Genomic DNA, 15,451 nt, shown 5'->3' on the forward strand with positions numbered 1-15,451 from the left:
GGGGGGGGGGGGGGGAAGGGCCATCTCTGCCCGTTCTGCAGGGCTTTGTCCCACTGTCCTTCCAGTCCCGATGGGGCAAGCGGCAGGTAAGTGCGTCTGTTTGGTGTCACTCAGATGTGCAGGCAGGGAGTGGGGTAGAAAAAGGTCTGGGACCTGGGAGAGGCTCGGAGAAGAGCAAGGTGGAGATGTGTGTGTAGGGATTGGCGTGTGCATTCCCAGCAAGAGAGAGGCTGTGCCCCTTCCCACAGGACATACACCAGCGGTGACCATGCAAGTCACCAAACTCCTCGGTGGCTCCCACCAAGGTCTTCTCGAGCCCGCAGCTGCCTGCAGATCCAGATCCACTGGAGCCTGCATGGACTCCCAGCAGCTACAGAGCCACTAGTCCTGCAGGGGTAGCTGTGATGGGAGCAAGGCAACTGGGGTAAACCCCATGGCTAGTAGCTTGGGCTCTCCCTGCATCCTTCCCAGGGGCAGATGGCATGGGACATGGGGCAGGTGGGGAAGGAGATCATGCTCCAGTGACTCTGGGGTCCATTCTTGGGGATATGGGCAAACCAAGGCTGCAGCTGCCCCTGACACCCTGGGAGAGAGGAGTCTGCCGGAGCCAGGCTCCCCGCGTCCCGGTCCTGCAGTGCAGGGAGCTGAAGGAATAAGCAGCAGCATGTTTCTGTCAGCCATCCTTCAAAAGATGCAGAAGGCTTGAGCTGGGCCTGTTTTTTGGGTGGAAGAGGCAAAATGAGAATTGGACAGGTGGAAATCTCTGCCTAGGTGGCCTTGGCGTTTGCTCACCTGGCAGGAGTTGAAGCGCAGGGGCACAGCCTGCACCTCCTGGTACACAGCCTGGAAGATTTGGGGGGGGAACACCCACATTCCCCCAAGATGCTCTGCCACCTTTGACCCCCGCGCTGCTGTGGGTGCAGCTGGTAAATTGGGGAGCTCTGGCTGTGCTCAGCACCCCAGTGTGGCATGGGGCAGCCCTTCCTGGACCCACCTTGCTTTGGGGGGCTTTGGGGAGGTTGAGGCTGCTGCTCTGCTGTTCCCGAGGGGTGCTTATAGTGGGGTGTAGTGTACATGGCAGAGACCTGCTGGGAGGACTCATCTCCCAGGCAGGCAGTCAGGTTCGTCCCCTCCCTGCACTGTGTGTGGGGCAGGGGCTGCTTGAGCGGCAGCCACAGAAAGCAGGGGTTAAGTTAATACTAGATGGGCACGAGCAAGGGCTGCCTGTTGTTCCAGTGGTGCTAAAAGGTTGCAGTCGAGCTGAGGAGACCCCGGGTGTGGGGTCTGGCTCTGGTCAGCGAGGACGGACACACGGAGCAGGCAGGGGATATGCAACGCACGGGAGGAGTTGTGGAGTAGTGGCTGGCTGTGCCCGATGGTCCAGGGATGCATTATCTGGCTGATCTTCTTTTACTGCTTCAAAATCCTGTGAGAGCATGTAACCAGAAGAGAATTCATGCCTGTGTGTAAGGGCACCCAAATATACATACATACACACGTGTCGTACCCAAATACGTCGCGGCGCTTAGGAACGCCAGCGCGTGAGCTGGTTACTCTCCCAGCTCCCCCCGGCAGGCGCTTCCACCTCCCCCCATTCCCACGGGGGAAACTCTTCCAATGCTGGTGACGGATAACGCCGCCGGAGTGCAGACTCCTCTCTTGACCCTCCTTCTGGCAGCATCCGAATTCCCTTTGCCGGCTTTGTAAGGCTTCAGTTCAAGACAGTGCCTGAGCTCAAGGCTAAGCGCCTGCTTGCCACTGTCTTATGCAGGGATGGGTTCTCCAACGGGGATTTCTCCAGGTGGTAAATTTGGTCCAGTGGTGAGAAGCCTACCCCTTTGTCCATGAGAGGCAGAGTTAAGGTGAAGTGACCAATTCCACCTTCAGGGCTCCTCCCTGATCTGTATTTTCTCGTTGGGGTCCAAGCCCACCCAAGGTTCAGGGTGTCCCTGTGTGCCAGAGTGATGGCTCCCTCTGGTCAAACACCACAAGGGGATGAAGATGCCATCTTCCATGCCACCCTTGACATGCTTTGGGCTGCACTGTGCGCAAGCCCTGGGAGGTAAGGCGAGGAACCGTTGCCACCGGGCAGTAGCCAGCATCCCTTGCCTCCCAGCCTGGCTCGGCGTGTGCACACAGCAGGCACCACCAGCTCCTCAGCAGCAACACGCAAGCTTTTCAAGCGCAGCCTCTTAACCCTGCTAATTCCCTTGTTTTCTCCTGCCAGGCCTGCTGTGCCCCTGCCAGGGGTTGGCCCGGAGCCTGCTAATTGCACTAGCGAGCTGCACTCTGTCTCCATCACCGGGGTGTTATTGTCTGTGGTCGTTTTGGGGGCTGCTGGCCCTTGCCTGGCAGTGCGGGATGGGATGGTGATCAGCAGCAACCCCTCTCCCCTTCCCCTTCGCCATCACCAGCCAAATTGTCTTGGTTCTGGATTTACTGCCCTGCTCCCAGCTCACACTGAGATAGGGTCTCACCAGGGATCAGGACGATTCTCAGCACAGCACAGTGCAGCCCTTCTCCCATTCCTTCTTTTCTGTCAGGAAAGTACCAATGGCACGTTGTGAGGAAGGGCTGCCTGAGCTCACCTAACCCACTCCCAGCCCAGAAGTCCATGTCTCCAAGCCTCATTTGGAGGTGCCAGAGCTCATCCCCGTGCCAGTCCCCTGCCTTACTTCCCTCCTCATCCAGGAGAGTCACAGGGTGCCAGGAGCACCCTGGAGCATCCCTCACCTCCCACCTCCCCATCCCCACCTCCTGTCCCCAGGCCATCTGGCCACACTCATCCATGTTAAACAAATGCTGGAGTCTATTATCAGGCTCTGCCTCCCCCTTCCCCCCGGACAGATGGAGGCTGAGCGAACCGGAGCCCCGGCCACAGCATTCATGTGTGTGAATGAGAAAATTGAATTATTTATGGCCATGCGAATAAGGCTGGCGGCTGCGGAGGCCGAGCGGAAAGGACTCCATTACGTGGCAAGTACCTGTTGCTATGGAGCTGGGGCTTCTTCCCTGCAGCCCCCCGGCCCCCCGTGCATTGCTGCATCCCTGCCTGCCCCTCATCCTGCCCTCATCCTCGCGGGGCTGGGATGGAGAGTAGGGCCAAACGCTGGGCTGGCTGTGGTGTGCCCGACCACGGGTGTTTTGCTCCCTGCACTGTGCCTGATGCTCCCCCAGACCAGGTTGGAGGTCACCCTGAATCTCTCCACATTTCAGAGCAGGACCCCCAGTGCAATGTGAGGATGACGTGATGCTGGTGGTCATGGTTCCTCGGCCACTGTGGTCTGCAGCACACATCGAAACTGCTGGGAAGCATTGGGGCAGGCAGCTGCAGCATCTCCTGGCTGGGGCTGGGCAAAGCAGGGCCAATCCCAGCACAACACGGAGTGAGGGGTGACTCTCAGTTCAGACCCCTTAACTCCTCTTAAACATCCTGTCCCCAGAGGCAGCGGGAGCTGTGACTCGAGGTCCTCCTCTCCCCCTCATGCCCAGGCAGAAAAGCAGCTTTGTGAGAGCAGGGACCCCTTCCAAAGCCACCTGCATTGCAGCCACTCCCCAGGGATGTCAAATCCTGCAGTGATACTGAAAGAGGTGCTGGGGTATCCCTCCCTCGTGCTGTCTCCCCAACTCCTCCTTGGCCAAAAAGTAGGACTTTGTCCCTATCAGGGTGCAGTCCCTCCGGCCTTGATGACTCCCTGAGGTCGGGCCAGGATTGTGGGGACTGTGAGGGGATGGGGCCCAGCAGCCCCCAGCCCTGCACGGCAGCAGCGCAGGGACTCCCGTTCCCTTCCCTGCAGGGCTAAGAATAGACTCCAGCTCCGCTCCTGGCGCTGAGTGGGCTCTGCTGGGCTCGGAGGAATAAAAAGCAGGCAAACGCTTATTTTAGTTGCTGCATTCAGCAGCTGTGACTCTGATGTACCCAAGGAGTGGCTTCACACCATGTTTACCCACCCGCTGCTGGGAGCAGAAACACCATTGCAGACTGCTCATCCAGGCTACGGATGCCCCCTGCCATGGTCCCAGCCCCAGCACTAAAACCCCAGCTGGCTCCCAACCCTTCTCTGACACACCCGACTGCTTCCCTCCTTCCTTTCCCCACACCTCTGGGGTGAGCCTGGGGGATGCAGATGCTCCCATCCTTCCCTGTGTCTTGGCAGATGCTTCCCAACAGGTGCCCACACCATCCGCTGCTGGAGGCCAGCAGAGCCTTGCTGAGATGCTTAGGGCTTATGGAGGGTCCCAGAGCACATCCCTCTGTCCCCACCACCTGAGATAAAGGGGGATTGTAGACATCCCTAGGTCTGAGTGAGGCATCTGCCCAGGATGCTGCAGCAGTGAGCTGGTGTATGCCAGCCACAGCTCTGGGCACAGGGTTGGGGGAAGCACCCACTCTGGGAGAGCAGCTCTGGGTCCCTCTCCCTAGCATCACCCCCGAGGTAAAATCAAGAGAAAGCTAATTGTTACCATAGTTACATGAAGTGGCCTTTCTCAGGGAGCCGCGTCATCACTGCTGTCACAAGGTTAAGGCGGTGGGGAGTGGTGGTGGTGGGGAAGGGGGGGAGAGATGTGTTTTCTTTGGAAAAACCATGGCAACAGCTATTTCTAAGGGAACAGCTGTGCACGACGAGGCCATGGGGAAGGGGAAGGGGCTGGGGCGTCTCAATGCCAGCCGTGCTCTGAAGGCAGCAGTGCCAGGTCCAGCAGCTCTCCATGGCAGCCTGTATCCCCAGAGTCCCCTTCCCACCAGTGCCAGGGTTTGCTGGGTGTCTCCCATAGTGCTGGCGTGATGCTGTGGGCTTCAGCACGCCCAGCAAAGCAACACGAGGCCACTCCAGTTTGTTTGCCATATGCAACCCCTCCTGGCATGCTCCCTTTGGCCAGAGCAGGAAGGGGTGCCAGATGTATGGGATGGCCAGGACCATCCACCACAGGGAGCGGGGATGTGACTGCTTGTCCAGAACAAATACACCAGGAGAAAGCCCCAACAGAGAGCCCAAGGTTAATCAATGAGTGACATGAAGTTGGAACAACCAAAATGCAAATACTGGTGGAGATTATAGGCACGGAGCCAACACCATTGGAGCTGGTATGGTTTGGGCTGGTAAAATGTCCTCCTGCACTAATGTGACCACTTCTGATGGGAACTGCTGCTGGTGGGGCCCAAAGCGTGGACAAAAATGCAAAGGTGCTTTTAGGGCTGAGGAATGCTAATGGAAGCACAAGTGTCATGGGAATGTCCTGCAGGTCTAGGCAGGGATGGTTAAGCCCTGGAGACGCAGAGGTCTGAGGAACCTGCACCCCAGATGTGCTTTGCAATGGCCAAGTGGACCCAGCGAGGAGAAGATGCTAGTCTCAGTCGCAACCTCTACCCTGGCTCCTGTTTCAACACGTAGCTGGAAATTATCTCTCTTTGCAAGACAGACTCTTAATTAAGACCATTTCCCTGAAGAAAGCCAAGATGGAGAGCTTCACTTTTCAGTATTCCAGCGCTTTCTGGCATCTGTTTCCACGCCAATTAGGGTGCAAATTAGTCATTCGGAGTGCAATTCAGTGGCTGTGCTCAAGGGAGGCTCTTCAGCACATGTGCCATCTTCTTCCAGGAAGGCAGGTGGCAGGCACAGGTGGGGTGGCCACGGCAGGGACAGGGAAGGGACAAGCATGGTTCTTGGGGTGCCGAGGTTTGGGGCTGTTGGTAACAGCCTGAGCTGGGACCCTGGGACTGGACATGGAGCAGAGTCAGCAAGAGGGTTTAGGGTGTCTCCATGAGCTGTGCGTACTTCTTATTGGCCTCTGAACCTTGGCATGACTCAGTGGACCACTGGACTCTAAGCACTGGGAATAAATGATGGAGAATTTGCAAACGGCAGCAAAACAGCAACAGAAAGGGTGGGGGGAAGAGCAAGGAGCCAGTTGCTCCCCAAACCTTTCTTCAGGGTCTTCACCATCCACCTTTGCTCTCCAACAGGAAGGCTGAGACAGGACAGGGGCTTTCTCCAGCCTTGGAGGTAGCTATACCTAATCATCCCAAGCCCACATGTTGAGAAGGAAAGGCAGGAGTTCCCCCCTGATGGCACTGGCAGGGGAAGAAGAGGGAGCTGAGTATGAGATGCTTGGCTCTGCACCCTGCCATGACAGCATCTGACCCGAGGGTGCATTGGAAGGCTGGCACAGAAATGTGGTTTAAGGGTGGTTGACATCTCAATCTTGAGGTTTTTGGGCCTGGACAGCCTCCTGCTCAGGTCTTAAGACAGACACAGGGTAGCACCTCTGCTGTGGTCGTGGCTGTGCGTCTGTCCATCTGTGGGTGAACCCGTCTTATTTTACTTTAGCTGAGAGTTTTTTGTAGAAGATAGAGATGTGGGATAAGAGTTCAGGAGGAAGAAGGGGAATAAGCAAAGCGCCATTGCGCAGCAGTACAGCCGTGTGGGCTGCTCTCCCAGTAGAGCTGCACAGGATGCTGCGGTTGTAGAAATTCACTGAACATGACTTAGGGCACCTGCGGGGAGCACTGGCACAGCTGCCCATCGTGTGAGGGAGAGTCTGGATGGCTGATTGATGGGAGAGCTGGCACATGGTGGAGCAGGCAGCTGGAGAGCTGATGGGGAGGCGCCTGGGAGGAAGCATTCAAAGGCCACAGCTGGCTGCTTACGTCTCCCCAGGTGACCTGGGAAGCAGGGTCTCACCACAACACCAGGCATCCTCCCTGCTTTCCTTACTTGCCCTCTTCAGAGGGGTGGGTGACAGTCATAGCCTTGAAAAAACATGGCACAAAGTCCTGTGCCAACCATAAGAGAGTTAGGACAGAAACGCTTCAGCTAAAACACCCATTTCTCAGTGATCTCAGTTGCCCCATTACTTTTTGAGCCCATTTTGCTGAGCCCTGCAGAGCGCTTGGGGCTGGTGCCTCCTGCTCCATCAGAGGGCTCGTGTCTGTGTCTGCCTCCATGAGACAACCTGAGGGACACATGGAGTGCTGCTGAGTGCTGCTTTCCCTAAAGATTCCTAATTAACATCAAACTTCCCTGTTTCCCATGGTCATGGCCACTATGCAGGGACCAGAAATCTCCCTCACCTTCTGACCAGCCTGTCCTGCTTGCTTGCTCCTTCTTGCTTGCTCCAGCTCCTTCAGAACAGCACCAGAGCCCTGCAAGGAACCACCTGCCCCTGGGGCATGCCCTCCACCCATTAGTTAGTGGTTGCCTTAAGCACTCCAACATTTGTAGTCTTATTCTTCTAATCCCGCCTGATGTAACCGTGGCTGTCCTCATTAGCCACATAATTGTCTAGCAAACATAAAACAGACCCTGACACGGTCGAAGGAAATTGGTTTAAAAATATGAAGCCACATTCTCAGATGCTGTCAAAGGGGGCTCTTTTGTTTATTTGCATTCACACGGCGCCCCATGGAATAATAAGAGGGAGACTCTGCTGTGAAAATACCTATTTTTCTTAAAGATCATTTTAGGAGAAGATGGGTTTGAAATGCCACCTGGGGAAATCCAGACCAGCCCCTGCAGTGGTGGATGACTACATCTCCACTTGGTCCAATCTGCTGCACCAAGGGGTTACCAAACAGAGAAGGTGGCATCTCCCACCCGTGCCCACACTGGTATGGTTGCTTCGGGAGAGATTTAGCCATCCACATCTCCCTGTGATAATGCCTGTGAATTTCAAGGGGGCTCCATCCACTTCTGACAGCTGAGGACAGGGCTAAGTTAATGGTGGCAGCAGTAAGAAATCTAATTAACCTGCAGTATGTTGTTTAATTTGTACAAAGTTGTTGTGGTTACTCAGCTATAAACTCCATCCCCAGCTCTAATGACAGTGACTTGCATGGCAGCAGTGAGAGCATCCTGGAGGCGGGCAGCCACCTCGTGCTCACCCTTGAAGGTGCCCTCAATTACGCACAGAGCGTTCCAGTGGTTGCCTCCATCTGGTTCTTCCATGGCATTTGAGACACTTTTCTAGCTCCAACCTTTGGAACAGGCACCTGTGCTGCTTCCCCGCCTGCTCTGGCATTCAACCCTGGTGCATGGCTTCCAAAAACCAGCCTTCAGGACCCAGCAGTGTCAATCTGTTGATTGCACTAAAGTCCAGGAGATGGCTTCAGGTCGCTGAGTTCCCACCGCAGCTCTTAGGCTGTAATTATGTTCAAGGCTCTTTGCTTCAGTTATTTCTTTTCGCTAATGCTTGGAGCTGCTGCACTGATCTTTTCTTCAAGGCTGACCTCCATATAGCTTCTCAGGAGGGAGCCAGACCTGTTATTTAAACCAATTCACAAACTGGATCCCAAAGGCCAGTTGTCCATTATACGATTTTTTGAACAGCAGGAATCAGCAGGGCTGATGGCAGCTGAGCTCTTTGTGTTAGTTTGGGGAGAAGCATAGGAAAAGGGACAGATGTCGTGCATTAGCATCTCTTCCCAGGTTAACCTTTCACCAAGATCCTGGACCACCCAGTAGCTCCCCCGCAGCACTGAGCAGAGAGGCTCTGGAACCTGCGATGCCCACAGAAGGGTAATGCTGAGCCTCAGCGCCTTCATTTCACACCAAAGCTCTACAGTGCTCCCACGACCATTACAAGAGACACAGACACACTCCTACCTTGATACCTTGCAGGGACATCCTTCCCATTGGAGGGAAACGCTTATAACTAGGTCTCAGAAGACTCCGGGTTGCCTGGTGAGGTGAGGTTTTCCAAGAATGGAATCGAGAAGGAAGATGGACCTCTGTGGTCCATCAAAGCCAAGTGGGCTGGGGCCATGCTGCCGTGGGCTTTGAGGGAGCAGGAACCTCCAGCACCTAGCACGCTGAGGTTCCACTCAATACTGGTGCTCCAAGCGTGCTGGGGATGTGAAATACAAGAGTGCACATGGCAGCAACGTACGGTTACACCAAGCCCTGCTAAATTTCCTGCAGCCCACGGCAGCTCACACTTGCATTTTGAGGGGTCTAAAGCCCCTCTGTCCGGTGGGAACCCTGGCGACCTTGTCTTGCTCCTCCCTGGACACAGGCTGATCCTCCAAGCCAGCTGTACCGGCACCCCAGGCAGTGCCTGGGGGTGGTGCCCAGGGGCTGCCTGCCAGCCAGGATGGGATTCCCAGCAAACAGGACTCCCAGCAAGGCAACCTGCACCGCAAACAGGGTTCCAGGCAGAGTCCCATGTGCAGGGATACAGGAGCACTCTCGGAGAAGGGGCAACTCAGCCACCACCAGTTTGAAGGGCAGGCCAAGAGCGTGGCTCCATGCAGAGCTCTTGGCATCTTGTCCCTATGCTGCTGAGCTCCACAGCCCTTCAACCTGGGGACAAAACCAGGTCCCTGGGTGGCCAAGGAGAGGGGCAGCAGCCACCAAGAGGAAGAGGATCTCAGTTTGGGTTTTTCTCTTTCTTTCTTTCTTTCTTTCTTTCTTTCTTTCTTTCTTTCTTTCTTTCTTTCTTTCTTTCTTTCTTTCTTTCTTTCTTTCTTTCTTTCTTTCTTTCTTTCTTTCTAAAAAAAAAAAAAAAGAATTAAAAAGTGGCAGCACTAGCGAAGGGTAATTATCCCTCTGTTCCAGCTGAAATACAATTAAGGCAGCTCTCAACGAGCCCCCGGGATATTGTGGTTTACTAATTAACAAGCGGATATGCTGTGGCCCCTGTCATGGCAATTACAGCATGAGACAGGCTTCAGGAGCTCTAATTACACGTCAGCCCGCGACACACTCTGCAATACAAATTAATGAGGGCCCAGGCTGGTGATGGAGGGAGTTTACCCAGCGAGAGACAGAGCCAGGTAGCAGGGATAGGGATGGGGGGGTGGTGGGGGAGCAGGGATAGGGGGACCTGATGTGGCTCCAAGCCTGGAGATAGCAGTGCATGCTGCAGGATCGGGAGGATGCAGGGAGCAAATTGGGGTAAAATACCCCCATGGTTGCCAAAAAATGATGCATCAGAGGAAGGAGAGGGGCTTCTGCTTTGCGGAGCCATGGCTTGATGAGATGAGTGGCATTTGGGATGACTGCAATGAATAGCAAGTATCTCTTCTTCCACCGTTTATTCACAGACCAGTAAAGCCGCTGTTAAGAAAAAAGTCAGATGGGAAATACCCAACAGGGTTTTGACTGCTGACAAATAACTAACAGGTCTCCCAGAGCAAGAGGAATTTTTCTGACAAATTGTTTATGGGGAAAAGTTATGCAGTTTCAGGTTGAGTTAAACTAATAGCTTTGGCCAGGTATGGAAAAAAGAAAAGCAGTCAGGATTTTTGTAAACACAGTTTTGACATGTTGCATTTAAAAAAGCTGTTTCCTTTCAAAACGTATTAAAAAGATATAATTAAACCAAAATACAGACCGCACACCTAATGAGGACATTTTGTTTCTGACAAAATGAAATTATATTTATCAGCTTTTTGCTGGTCCCAGCCCAGCAGCAACAGCAGGTTTACTGTGACATTTGTGTGCCTTTTGAATTTATTGCTCCTGCCATCTCCTCTCCAGCACCCACCTGCTGCAGGTGCCCAAGGAGGGACATTTGGGAGGTGACGTGGTGGATGCCCTGGGCTTTGGCCACCAGCATCACTTGGAAATGCCACTACAAACAGAGTGGTTCTCGGGTAGACAGGAGGATCTGGGGAGCAAAGCCCCTGGGTTTTGGGGCTCCAGCATCACACACGGTTGGGATCAGTGGGGCTCAGGGGTAGCCCTTGCATGGGATGGAGCCTCACACTGTGGGGGTGCACAGCAGGTCCCTTGTTTGCTCCCAGCTGTGACAAAGGGCTGAGATGAGAAGGTGAGGGGGTCTCAGACTAATCCCCCTCCCAGCATGCTGCCCCCATGCATCCCAGGGAGGAGATCCTGCACAGTCCCCGCTGCCAGCACCCAGAGCACAAAGCCACCAGAGGCAGAGTGGTGGCAGGGAGAGGGCACACACCTCCTCACACATCACTCCCAAAATAGATCTCATTAACCATCGCAATTAACACAAGCCAGGCCCTCTCTCCTCCTTGTCGTCCCAGCCAGAACCATACATAAAAATAACTGTTTATTACACAGCGGGCAGAGCCCAGCTTATCACTGCAGACAGGAAATTGCTGCGCAGAAACCGCACGTTTCACTTTTAATAAGTTTGGCAATAAAATGTCTCGTCAAACGAGGCCACGACAGGGCGATAATGAAGCTTCTGCGTGGCCCATAATTGCTTACTGCTCTCCTGGGGGCGAGCCAGAAAATGGGGAGTGAGGGGGGAGCCGTATGGCAGCATCATCTGCCCTCCCTCCTGCTTTGGGAGCATCCCCAGAGCACCAGGACCTGCCAGGACATGGCTGAGGAGGAGGTCTGTCCGTGTTGGAGGGATACAGGCAATTCCCACAGAGCAGTGGAGGAGGTGTGAGAGGAAAAGGGAGACTGTTGGTACTCCAAGTGAAAGAAAAAGGTTTTCTGCTTTCCAAGCAGGACTTTTCATCAGGTGCAGTCGTACCCAGTCCGTCCCCATCCTTAACCAGGGGGGGTACAGTCTCCTGGAAGTTTTGCACCAGTGTGGTCAGGCTGAGGAACTCAAAAGACCAGCTACAGCTGAGGTATCAAGGGTGTAAAGCAGGAATGAGGAAAGCACTCATTGATTGAGACGACTCCAGAAACCCTTGGCTTCTGTGGCCGATGTTAACATCCACACACTTCTTGCCTTCCTGCCCTTCAGGTTTAAGGCAGTTGAGCTCAAGTCTGAAACACGTGCCCAGTCCCAGCCCAGATCCACTGAGCAGAGAAGCCAAGGAGTGGCCAAATGCTGGAGGATGAACTGCTTTCCTCTCTTCAGAGGGGACTGAGGAATGGCAAAGGAGAGGTCGCAGGGGGATCCCTGTGCTGGACCTCTGCTGTGGAGCAAGAGGGCTGCAGTGCTCTGAGACCCATCATGGCAAAAGCCAGGGAGTGACACAGTGCCTGTCCTGATAACCTTACGCTGGACACCTGAGACCAGCAGCTGCAGCCAGTTCCTTGCACCGAAGGATGGCAGTGGTGTTTCCAGGTGCTCCCTTCATGGTGAGACTTCCTTTGTCTAAAGGAAACCAGGTCCAGCAAGGGACTGGCCACAGCCCTGACCTACTTTTGTAGCTTCTCAGCTTCTGTTTGATCTTATAGATGCCGATGGGCACAAACCAGCCCTGCTGCAAGACTATTTGGAATGATGGGAGCAGCTTGAAGGGTGCCCCAACCCATGGGTGGGCGATGGGGAGGTGCCATGCAGCCAGCAAAGCCCAGGAAGGTGAAGTGGTCCCTCATCACCTGTGGAGGCAAAGCTGGGTCCTTGCTGCCTTCTCCAAGTTACCTTATCCCTGAGGTCCTCATTCCCCCCACAGCAGAGAGGAGGCAGAGAGATCCAGGGTGGGAATGGGTGCAACCAACCCTGTAAAGATGGGCGTGAGCTCCAGCATTGTGCTAATATGAGCAAAATGAGCTGTGTCCAGGCTGGGACCGGGAAATGAGGCAGTTTAGAGTCACAGCAGGAACATGCTGGCACTGGTAGGGACTGTTGGCCACCAGTGGGCTCCTGGGTGGGCAGGAGGCTTTGTTTGCTCGCAGCAGTGCTCTCAGGGAGTTTACCTGGAATTACTGATCCACATTCATAAACATGATCATGTTAATTGGCTGCCGCGGCCACAGCCACCACCTCCTCCCAGCGCTGAGACTTCATCTCCCTTCCCATCCCAAATGTCAAGATGTCTGTTCCTCCATCCACTTGGCACCACAGCTGAGGACAGAGAATTGGCTGGAGAAGGCAAAGAGGCAGAGGACAGGTGAGTCAATGAGCTCAGAGCCAGTGACAGACGCTCACTGCCAGCACCTCCGCTCTGCAAAGCAGCACCTTGAAAATAAACTGCAGGGAAAGGGGACTATGAGCTCTGCAGGAAGCCCTGCAGCCCTGGGCAGTGGTGACCCAGGGACAGGCACCTTGGCTGGAGACTGGCTTTTATTGCAGGAGCAATGACCAGGTGGCAGGAGCGGGACCAGCTCCCAGCTGAGGACAGAGCTACCCAGGCTGCACTGCCTGAGATCAGGCTGGTGCTCGTCTCACTTGGAGCGGGTCCAATCTCTTCTAGTAAATTATTCATCCGACAAATTTAGCCTGTTATTCTAGTCGTGCTCTACCCAGAGTTTTACAGATTTCGTTATTATTTCAAATTGTGCAAACACCACAGAAACCTCTCCCGGGCTCTGGCACGCTCTGCCTTCATCTCAGCTCTCGGCTCATCTGCCACATCCGAAATGGGATTTCTACCATCTGCTGCCAAACCCTCTGTCCCCGGTGAGGACACAGGACCTTGTGGAGATGAGTGGCATCCCTGCTGGGCACAAGGCTTCTCCCAAGGGGGTGGTGCAAGCCGTACCCTTGGCATGGCTGGGGTTCTCCCTTGGTGCTTGTAACTGCGTGCAGACTCCAGCGCAGATCCCAGCAGGAACACCACTGCCTGTGTTTCCCCTCTTGCTGGACCTTTTTTGCAACTTTTCCCAGGGGGAAACACTTCACTGCTGTTTTTTCCCTGCAGAAACTGAAGCTGGAGGTGATGTGAAAACCACATTCTGGTGACCCAAAGGATCAAAGGAGGCCTATGGTACACAGATGAATCCATCTAAAAGCTATTTTGACTTCTCCACCTTCATCCTTGCATCTGGGATAAGGGACAAAAATTGCACCACTGTTCCCTTGCAGCCTGGGCTATAGTGGCCTTGAGAAACCAGAAAAAGTTTTTCCCTTCCTCCCCATGTGACCAGAATTTCACCTGTTGAGGTTTTCCTATAATCATGACAGTACAGCTAAAATTTCACACTGCCAAGTGGAGTTGTGTGCTCCTTGCAAAACCTAAATCCTAGAAAAGAAGGTGTCACTGAGCAAAGATAAGGGGAGATGGATAGGTTGGTTGTGGACAAACCAAGACTGATCAGACCCATGAGTGCAACAGCAACACATCCAGGGAGAAGGTATCAACCAAGAAGCACCAGTTGAGGTGCTTGAATCTCCTGTCCCGCCACAGAGTGTGAGGGAGAAGAGCAGCTGGAGATGCCACCTCCTTGTCTGCCTGGATCTGGTGGAGAAATACAATGGGTAACACGAGCCAGTTTCTCTCACACCAGGGCTCAACCCTGCTCCCACTTGTGCTGTGATGGTCAACTCACATGCTTACTTAGTGGAGAAAAATGAGGCAAAGTAGCCCAGGAACCCCAAATGAACCTTCCCTGAGAGCTGTGCTGCACAGTTTCACCAAAAATTCCAGAAACAAGTAGAAATTTCTCCATCAAGGCCTGCCAGGGCTCTCTAGCAAGTTATTGTGGGACACTTGAACAACTCTCATTAGGGGAATTAATTAGCTGAACAGCAGGGACTGAAGCAATAAATGCAAAACACAGCGCAGCAGATTTAAGGAAGAGGTTTACTAGCCAGAAGAAAAACATAAAAGGAATAAGGAAAAATAAATTGCAGGGTGATCTAAATCTTTTCTTTTTGCCTAGGCAGAAAAAGCTCACAGGTGGCAAAAAGGGGGAATGACAGAGCATGAAAACTCTTGTCCTGTGTCCCTGCCATCCCCCTTGGTGGTGGGGAGAGGGGATGCTCAGCGTGGGGTCCAGCAGGACAAGGATGGATGCTGTGCCTGGCTCCCTCTGGAAGACTAGTGATTTTGTTGTTGTATGGCTCATCCCACCACAACAAGTCACAGTCTGCCCTAGGGTGCGCGGCCTCTCCGGCGATGCCAAAGGCACGGGGACAAGCTGGTGGCTGGGGCTGCCCGTGGCCATTCCCTGCTTCTGACCACCTCAGCCGTTGCTTTCGTGAGCTTTGAGTGAAGCAACGAGACGCTGGTCTGAAACTCCATCTGCACCCATGCCCCGGCCAGAGCTGCCCCCCCCACAACCCTGGGGAGCACCATGGGAGAGCCTGGAGGATGCCAACCTATCGCTGTGCCGCCCCAGCCAGCAGCCCAAAGGCCCCTGGCAGGAGAAGGGATGCCCACAGGGTCACCGCTGCACCCCAGCAAGCGCACAGCAAGACTGCAGCGTCTTGGTGCCGGGCTGAGCTCCGGGGTGTGGGGCTGGGCGCACCCCCACCCCCCAGAGGGGTCCCTTCCCACCAGGTGGGGCAGGCTGAGAGCCCAGCTTTGGGGTGTGAGTGCCGGCGGCGGCGCTGCTGCGCTCAGCTTTGGGGGTGCAAGCGATGGTGGTGCACCCAGCCTTGGGGTGCGGGTACCCACAGCGCTGCTCCGAGCCCCCCGACAGCTCCCGCGCTATAGCCGAGGCGCCTTATAGCGAGGCGGTGGTGGCGGCGGCCCCGCCCCGCCCTGCCGCGACCGTGGGCCCCGCCCCTCCGCATGCAAATACACCCCGCGCAGCCAATGGGGAGCTAAGGGGCGTGGCCACGGCGGGACTTGTCCGGGCATGTGAGCGCGGCTGCTTCCGGGGGGAGCAGAGGGGACACGTGGAGC

General features: G+C 54.8%; 1 protein-coding gene across 1 annotated transcript in view; it reads left to right on the forward strand.

Annotated features, from left to right (window-relative positions):
- Positions 1 to 15,183: 15,183 nt before the first annotated feature.
- The window catches only part of LOC113483994 (apoptosis-enhancing nuclease-like), a 2,467-nt gene continuing 2,199 nt past the window's right edge, over positions 15,184 to 15,451 (forward strand). Inside the window, exon 1 of the mRNA XM_026856074.1 lies at positions 15,184 to 15,406. Coding sequence (XP_026711875.1) covers positions 15,184 to 15,406 — 223 coding nt within the window. The remainder of the gene's footprint in view (positions 15,407 to 15,451) is intronic.

The sequence above is a fragment of the Athene cunicularia genome (genome assembly GCF_003259725.1).
Source record: "Athene cunicularia isolate RWA chromosome 10 unlocalized genomic scaffold, athCun1 chr10_part1, whole genome shotgun sequence".
In the NCBI taxonomy this organism is placed as follows: domain Eukaryota; kingdom Metazoa; phylum Chordata; class Aves; order Strigiformes; family Strigidae; genus Athene; species Athene cunicularia.